This window comes from Drosophila albomicans, chromosome 3, assembly GCF_009650485.2.
Source record: "Drosophila albomicans strain 15112-1751.03 chromosome 3, ASM965048v2, whole genome shotgun sequence".
Lineage (NCBI taxonomy): Eukaryota > Metazoa > Arthropoda > Insecta > Diptera > Drosophilidae > Drosophila > Drosophila albomicans.
Window position 1 is genome coordinate 15,041,758 of NC_047629.2, and position 9,053 is coordinate 15,050,810.

The 9,053-nt window shown below is 42.3% G+C and overlaps 1 protein-coding gene across 3 annotated transcripts in view; it reads left to right on the plus strand.

Annotated features, from left to right (window-relative positions):
- The window catches only part of LOC117567795 (protein dead ringer), a 30,556-nt gene extending 26,447 nt beyond the window's left edge, over positions 1-4,109 (plus strand). For 2 of the 3 annotated variants that reach the window (XM_034248018.2, XM_052004011.1), the window contains exons 7-11: positions 381-564; positions 916-1,063; positions 1,135-1,637; positions 1,781-2,433; positions 2,504-4,109. In XM_034248018.2, the coding sequence (XP_034103909.1) occupies positions 381-564; positions 916-1,063; positions 1,135-1,637; positions 1,781-2,433; positions 2,504-2,892 (1,877 nt within the window). In that variant the 3' untranslated portion in view covers positions 2,893-4,109. Of the gene's footprint in view, positions 1-380; positions 565-915; positions 1,064-1,116; positions 1,638-1,780; positions 2,434-2,503 lie in introns of all 3 variants that reach the window. The other variant, XM_052004012.1, reaches the window with a different exon arrangement.
- The last annotated feature ends 4,944 nt before the right edge of the window (positions 4,110-9,053 follow it).

Consider the following 9,053-nt stretch of genomic DNA (forward strand, 5'->3'; position numbering starts at 1 on the left):
TGGGATTTATTTCTGTTTTTATCGATGCACAGTCGAGGGATAGAGACAGGGGGCAGGGCAAGAGACTGGGGACTGATCTCTGCACTTGGAGTTATTGTTGTTGCCAGTTGTAGGCAACTAGTGTTAATTGCCCCACGGCCAAATGTTTGCTGCTACGTTGCTGCGGCGGGGGTGATGCTCAACGAGAGAGATACGATAAATCTATTTTATGGCATCTTTTAATCGTGTTTTGCTTGCTGGCGCATTTAACAAGCGCATTGGAAAACATTTACATGCCACAAGTGGAAGTTTTATAGCGCATACGAATGCACTTCTATCTCATCATCTCTTGCATTTACTTATCGAAATTCTTTTTGCTTTCTTCTCGCATTTCGTTGCAGGCACGCCAATCAATCGGCTGCCCATAATGGCCAAATCGGTGCTGGATCTATATGAGCTATACAATTTGGTGATTGCTCGCGGCGGCCTTGTCGATGTGATCAACAAGAAGCTATGGCAGGAGATCATCAAGGGACTGCATCTGCCATCGAGCATCACCAGCGCTGCGTTCACACTACGCACCCAGTAAGTACAGCCTCAGTTAAAACGATTCAAAGACCCAACAAGATGAGAAGAGAGAGAGACGGAGACGGAGAAGAGGAAAACTATGCGCTAATCAAATACATTCGAGCGAACAAACAGAACGGACAATCAAACATCGGCAAACCGATCAACGATCAGCAACGTTGCATGCCCCTTCACTCTGCCTCTCCCTCTCTCTCTCTCTCTTTGTTTGTTCACTCTTCGTCACGTTTCGTATTTGCATGATAATTCAAGTTAAACGACAGGACTACGACGACAGAGCGACCTGTGTGTGTTTTCCTTGCACTCGATGCATGTTTGCAGCGCTTATTAATAATTTTATGCATCTTGCAGATACATGAAGTATCTCTACCCATACGAGTGCGAAAAGAAGAACCTCAGCACCCCAGCCGAACTCCAGGCAGCCATCGATGGCAATCGCCGCGAAGGACGCCGTTCCAGCTACGGCCAATACGAGGCCATGCACAATCAGATGCCACTTGTAAGTAGTTGCCTCTCTCACTCCTCGCTCATTCCCCATGCTTACACACACAGTCGTTACTCACTTTACAGACGCCCATTTCACGCCCATCACTGCCGGGTGGCATGCAACAAATGTCGCCACTGGCGTTGGTCACACACGCGGCAGCAGCCAACAATCAGCAAGCAGCTGCCGCGGCAGCAGCCGCGCATCGACGATTGATGGGCGGTCCGGCATTTGGCCAAATGCCCAATCTGGTGACACAGGAGATTGAGAATCGCATGATGGAGTATCTGCAGCTCATACAGGCCAAGAAGGAGCAGAGTGCTGGTCCCGTGCTTGGCGCCACACATCCCCACCAGCAACAGCAGCAGCAACAGCAACAACAACAACAGCAGCAGCAACAGCAATCGCTGCACCATCACCAGCAGCAACAACAGCTGCAGCAGCAGCAACAACAACAACACCAGCAGCGACAACGCTCGCAGAGTCCCGAGCTGAGCACGCGCGATGCGTTGAGTGCTCAGGTGGCGCTTTGGCACATGTATCACAACAGCAGTCCGAATGGTTCGGCACACACCTCACCACAGCAGCGGTAAGTTTAGCACACTGTTATACACTGTGTTACACACTCTTATACTGTGCTAAGCGTGGGCACAAACCCAAGCATATCGACTGTTCTTAGTCAAGACACTAACCGGTTAAACCGTTTGCTGTTGTTTTTTTTCTCACCTTTAGCGAAGCGCTGAACCTCTCCGACTCGCCACCGAATCTCAATCTCAGCCACATTAAACGCGAACGTGAACGTGATCCCACACCTGAGCCAGCGGATCATGAGGATGCCGCACATCAGCCGCCGCCAGCCAAACGTGTGAGCAGCGGCCTTATGCCACCCGGTTTTCCTGCTAACTTCTACTTGAATCCACACAACATGGCTGCTGTGGCTGCCATGACCCAGCATCATCATCATCAACAGCAGCAGCAGCAACAGGATGCCGCATCCGAGGGCGAGCCAGAGGATGACTATGGCAATGCGGAGCACAATACCACGGGCAATTCGTCGTCGATGCACGATGACATTGAGCCACAGCAACTGAACGGACATCATCATCACCATCATCATCATCAGCTGCATCATCTGGACAAATCGGATGATTCGGCCATTGAGAATTCACCCAGCACTTCAACAACGGCATCCGCCTCGGGCGGCCATCGCCACAGCTCGCCGGTGTCCACCAAAAAGAAGTGTGCCAGCAGTAAGACGCAGTCCGGTGGCAAGGATGCCGAGCACGAGCACAACAATTGCACTGTGAACGGTGGCGTTGCCAAGCTAAATCCCCTCGAGACACTCAGCCTGCTGTCGGGCATGCAGTTTCAAGTGGCACGCAATGGTAAGCAAATCCAATTAGATGAAGCTTGCAATCCAAATCTAATTCACTTCGTCTTTCTTCCCCCCTTCAGGCACTGGCGCCAATGGTGAACAGCAGTTGATTGTCAACCTGGAGCTAAATGGCATTAAGTACTCGGGTGTGCTGGTGTCCAATGCAACCCGAGTGGAACCCAGAGTCGACGACTCGGACACGCTAAATGCGGCTGCTGCTGATGCCACGTCCGAGGAGCCGACGGTCGAAGAGGCTGGCAATGCGGTCAAGCATGAGAATAGCCAAGAAGACAACCAGAACGATGCGGTTGACGAGGACGAGGAAACGGACGAGCAGCCCACGGATGACATTGTAAACGGAATGGGAGTGGGAGTGGGCGTGGGCATGGGCGTGGGCGTGGGCGTTGGTGGTGGTGTTAGTGGCTCTGTGGGCGTGTCTGTGCTTAAAGATGCTGTGGTCAGTTCGTAGGGTGTGAGAAGAAGAAGAAAAGAGTATAATACAACAAAAAAGAAAGGAATACCAAAGTCATATTTTTCAGAAAAATAAAAAATCAAACAACAAAAAGAAGAGACACACACACACACACTTGCATACGCAGCAGAGTTCTATGTAAATACACTCACTCACACACACACATATATATTGAATGCATTTCTAGCGAGTAGCGAGCAGAGTGAGGTTAGGGACGAAACCAACGAGTAACGAGTGAAGCGTGAAGTGTGTGTGAATTCGTAAACCTGGCTAAGACTAAAGTGCATCTCCACACACACACCACACACACACATACAATCTACATTATATGCATACACACATATTCTATATATAACTAAATATATATATACTTACATATATATATATATATATATATCGCTTAGTATGTTCAATTTCCACATTTTTGCATAAAAGACAAGCTAACGAGCATTGTATTTATTAATAGGCCCTAGTTCATAAGCAGCTGCAACAATTTGAGAAGGAAGCAAGAGAAGTAATTCACATTTGATTAGTTTCTTAGGCTACCCAAGGAAATGACACGCCCCATCGCCACTCCCCAGCCCCGCCACCATCAAACCACACAACCAACTCACAACTGGGATTGAAAGCAGTTTTGCGTTTTACTTTCGTATTTCGTACACATATACATAGATATATATATATTTTTTTTTAAATGGCGAGAGAATTTCCGTTGATTTCTTTTGCTCAGTTTTTAAATTGTGTTAGGCTGCAAAGCTCTTGTGTACATATCAATAATTGCTATGTAGTAGTAAATATCTTTATTCGTACATATATACATCGATATATATGTATATATAATCTTAATATCTTTATGTAATTTTAAGTGAACATTCACACAACCACACTCACACACATATACACATACACACGCTGAACACATAAACCACTTAGACCCTAGGATATAGAGACATAAATACAAATGATGAGCCTAAAAGCATAAAGCATCCAGCACACACACATAAACATAATCAAATAATTATACATATACGAGTAAATATCAATGTCATAAAACTTTACTGTTTACGTATTGGCCACTCTCCACTCTCCGCCTCCCTTCCCTGCCTTCCCCGCCCCAATCTTCCAAACCCAAAGCCAAGTTAAACGTAGCTACAAATATTGTAAGCATAAGCGTTCAATTTATTGAATAATAAATCTATTTAATTTTAGCTCAATACGCAAAATACTCATACTGCTTGCTTTCAGAGTGGCATATACTCGTTATATTGCTGGGCGGGCTATAAAATTGGCTGATTGCTTCTAATTAGCAGATCACCACGGGAGGATTAGATGGAATCAGAGAGAGAGAGAGAAAGAGAGTTTGAGTGTGCGGCAGTTGTTTCTTTAGCGTCAACGCTAAGTGGCCAAACAACATAAAGTTGAAAGGAGACTTTAACTTGCCGAAGAATTTACACACTAACAGATCGCTGTCATATTAATTTGCGTAATTCTGGGAAGAGCCTAAAAGTATGCTGCAAAACTCATAATCATACGCGTATTACAATTTTTATATGGTAAATTCTGAGCAGTGCCTAAAAGTATGCAGCAAAATTTGCATTGAAATCTGAAGATGTAAATTTATTGCTTGGCAAATCTATTCGCATATTTAGTCTACCTGCCCAATGCAAGTGTATAGCTAAAACATTATTTGCCACTCAGTGGGGCAGCATTTGTTGCACAAGATTACTCGTATAATGCACATTGTTTGCGTTTGCCTTAAGAAAGCAAAAATATTTGCCTCGCCCTTTTGCTTTGTTTAGCAGGCCTCAAAAGTCATAAACACGCAGAAGTGGCCGTAGATTATAATCCTCCCCCTTCTACGGTCGCCGTCTCCGTCGCCGGTCGTCAGTCAGTCAGTCAGTCAGTTGGGCCCCTTAACTTCCTGGCTTCCGACCACAAAATGCACACCAAACAAAGTGATGAAAAACAAATGTTGTTGAGAAACAATGGATGCGTGAAATTGTCGACTTGCCGAGGCAGCTGCCAGGCAGAAGGAGCAGGTGAGATGAAATCAAGTGCTAACTACATTAAGGCAGGGTTTGTTCCTCCCCTCCCTCACACACACCTACACACACATAATGAGCAGGCGCAACGCAACATTTTGTTGCGTCTTTTGTTATGTGCCCGACCCAAGCACAGAGGCAAATGGCAAGTGGTAAGTGGTAAGTGCGTTCAAGACCCCAGTAATAAACAGCTCAAGTTTTTTTTCTCGTCTGCTTTGAGTGCGCAACTTCATAATTTTCGGGCCAACCTTAAGGCGATCTGAACTATGCACTTTAATTGGAGCAACTCCGGTTTTGTGGTTGCATTTATAAAGTACACAAAAGTATGCTATACAAAATGCCAAGCCAGCTCAGCTTTAAATGATGATGGAAATAAACGTTGAGTCCCAAGAGACAAATGAATTGCGTAGTCTGTAAATTCAATCTATTTAAGAAGTCACAATTACCAAACACAAGACAAAGCAACAATGAGACGGAGACGGATACGGAGACGGAGAAATTCGTGGCTTTGAGCTAATTTAGAACGGAGCCCAAAAGTATGCTACAAAGATTACCATGGAATGAATATTTGAAAATAAATATCGATCCTAACAATTAAATTAATTGCGTAGCCTCTAAAGTCAAATGCGCTGCACAAAACACAACGAAAATAACAATAACAGCAGCAACAGCAGAAACAATACAATTGGAATACAAATGAAAACATAACACAAATTAGCCAAACGGAAAAAACAGAAGGCGAGGGCAGGAAATTCATGCTGATGCCTGGGAAAATATTGATGGTCAAATTAAAGGCCAATAATATAACAATAAAGTCGCGAGCTGACTCAATGGTTTGGTTGGCCAACAAGCTACGTGAAATAGCCACGCACAAACACACACAAACACACATACACATTCACCTTTAGAGGTACTGCTTAGAAGTATTTATAAATTTTATATAATGTGCTATGCTGTAGATACACACACACACACTCGCACAGGGATGTTACCTGCGTGTGTGTGTGTGTGTGTGTGGAGGCTTGAAACAGGCTGCCTCCATTCAAGTACAATAGCTGTTTGCCCTTTTCGTTGCCCAGCCAGTCCATTATTGTTTACCAATACAAACTAAGCTTTAAAAAAGTGTGTGTGTGTGAGTGTGCCACTTACATATGTATACGCATAAAAGGAAGCACAAGTTTGCTTCCCGATATAAACATGTGTACAAGCAGCGAACAGCAGCGAGCTGCCTGCACACACATTTAATGTGTTTAATACAACAATTGTGTGGCTTTTTAGTACACAGCGAGCGAAACAGCACGTAATTATGTTGCCAGCTTTTGTCTCCAGGTGTGTGTGTGTGTGCTTGTGTGTGTTTGCTGAGTAGCACTCGTGTATTCGTCACACTTCCGCTCTCGTGTCACACGCAACAGTTGTCAACGACAACAGAAATGCTAGCAACATGTTGCCAGCTTCAACTGCTTAGCAACATTTTTTTTTAGCTACTTTGGCACTTCTGGGTATGAATTATATATTAATTGAATTAATTTCTTATTATTTTGTAGTAACCAGAGCAGCTTCTTTATTTATTTTAATTATTATTTAATCCTTCTACTGATTAAATTTTTTAATTAAAAAACCAAAATTGCAATGAAATTTAATTTTTAAAAATATGAAATTTTCTTTACTCTACAGTTAAAACCAAAAGAATTACTTCAGTTAAATTTACAGATTTAAATATAATTTTCAAGAAGTACTCTTTAAAGTCATTTAAGGACTGCAAATAAGTAAGTAAACAATAAGAATGAAAATTATTTTATTACAAAATTATTTTTTATTATAACACAATAAAACTGAACGCAAACTAAACTTATGAAGGAATATCATAAGCTTAAGGTTTACAAAAAGAATTATTTACAGTTCTTAATTTGAAATTAAAAATATAAATAAATATTTATTACAAAATTACTATAATAGAATATTATTAAACAAAATCTAGGCTTATTTGTTCATAAGATTAAAGATTACAAAATGAAATTTTTGAAGTTCTTAATTTAAGACTAAAAACTGTAAGTTGTATATTAATAATAACATAAAAATGTATATTATTTTTACTAGAATAGAATATAAGAATATAATCTTCATAAGCTTAAAGGAATCAATTTAGTTCAATTTACTTTTAAGATCAATTTAATAAAATACATATTCAGCATTCTTCCCATAAATCTTTAAATTCAATAAAATTCTCATCTAATAATATGTTTATATTTTTAAGCAGAAATCTGCATTTAAAATCTCAAATAATTGACTGGTAAGTTTCTTGTGATTAATTGATAAATCTTTGCTAATCAGCTTAGAGCAAAAGCCGCTGACTCGCTGAGTTTTAGAACTTTTATGCTGTGTTCTAAGGCAACTTGTTGCTGCTGCCGCTGCTTGGCTTGGCAACATGTTGCTGGCAACATTTAGTGCGGCGCTTGCGCCTCTCAAAAGTGTAGCACACTTATGTGGCGGCTGCATGACAGGCAGCTGCCCAAAATAACACAAATACCAGAACAGCAAGAGTGTGTCTGTGTGTGTGTGTGGCTCGCAGCTAACTTGCACTTTTATTCAGCGCTATCGCTGCTGCCGCCTCTGCTGCTGCTACCTGTCGACACTCGACAGTCGAGAGTGAAGCAACCCTTAGCGAAGCTTGCAAGCTTTTTGTATCTCAACATTGAGAAGCTTGCGGAGGCATGCAACAAGCCAAATTGTTTGCTTGCTGTTGTTTGTTAGTGTGTGCGTGTGTGTATCTTTATCTGTATCTGTAGCCCGTATCTATACATCGCTGTTGGTATTTGTGTTTGTGTTCGTTCGCTCTATTCGTGGTGGCGTCGCTCGTCAATACACCAACATTTGCTCAGCCACAGCCACAGTCACAGCTACAGCTTCAGCTCCAGCTGCTCAACATAAACGCGCTCGCCTGACTGCGACTGCGACGTCGACTGCGACGTTAACGCTGCCCATTGCCGATACTTCACTTATGTAGGATTTTTGCACACTTGAGAGTTTTAGTTCAGTTTTGGCAGAATTGATAGATACACGAGAAGCCGCCAGTGCGCAAGCAACAAACGACGCGTACGCCGTAGAGATATATAGATACAGATACAGAAAGAAACGCACCAGCACTTTGTTGTTGTACACATCAAATAACACACAAACAAATTATATATAAATTTCTACACAAAATATAATAATAATACGAGCAAGAAGAATCAAAAAACAAAGAAAAACTCTGAGTGACCAAGTGGCCCATATCGTGACTATCTGTTCGGAATCAGAAAACTGAATCAGTATCAGTCGAATAGTAGCAGCAGCAACAGCAACAACAACAACGACAACAACAACATCAGCAGCTCGTTTCTAATTGGAAAACATTTTGGTGGTTGCCGCCGCTCCTGTTCGTTGTTGTTTTTCTCTGACTGTGACTGTGTACGTGTGTGTGTGTTGATTTCTATTTGTTTTATCGCCAAATATTTTGTGATTTATTCAACGCGCCGCAGCATAATAAACTCTGCAATTGTTTCTGTTTCGATTTCTGTTGCTCGCCGATTAAATTCGCTGCTGCTGCTGCTGCTCGGTGTGCGTGTGTGTGTGTGTGCATCATTTAATTAGCAGCGAAATTGCATTTACAAAAATTCTGTGGAAAACTGAACAAGCAACGAGCAGCAGGTAATAATTATATATATATTTTAGTGCATGGCATGCCATAAATTCAAATACACAATACCCACTCACCACACATACATACATACTAACATACATATATGTATATTTGCTCCCACATATTTATATTCACACTCAACTAGATTCGAATGTGGGTCTCGCTCTTTCTCGCTCTGTCTTGCGGTGCCGTGATTTGTTTGCATGCACATGCCACAGCCACAGACCAAACTAACCACCATCTAACTAACTAAGCAACTAACTAACGTTGACTAACTAATTAATTGATATTAAAGCTACTAGCCGTCAGTCGGTTCAACGGTCCACTAGCTGCTGCTGCTGTTGCTGTTGTTGCCGCTGATAAACCACTCACTCGTGCGCCCAAAGCGAACACACACACACACGGACAAACACAAACGCAAATCCAAACGCAATTAC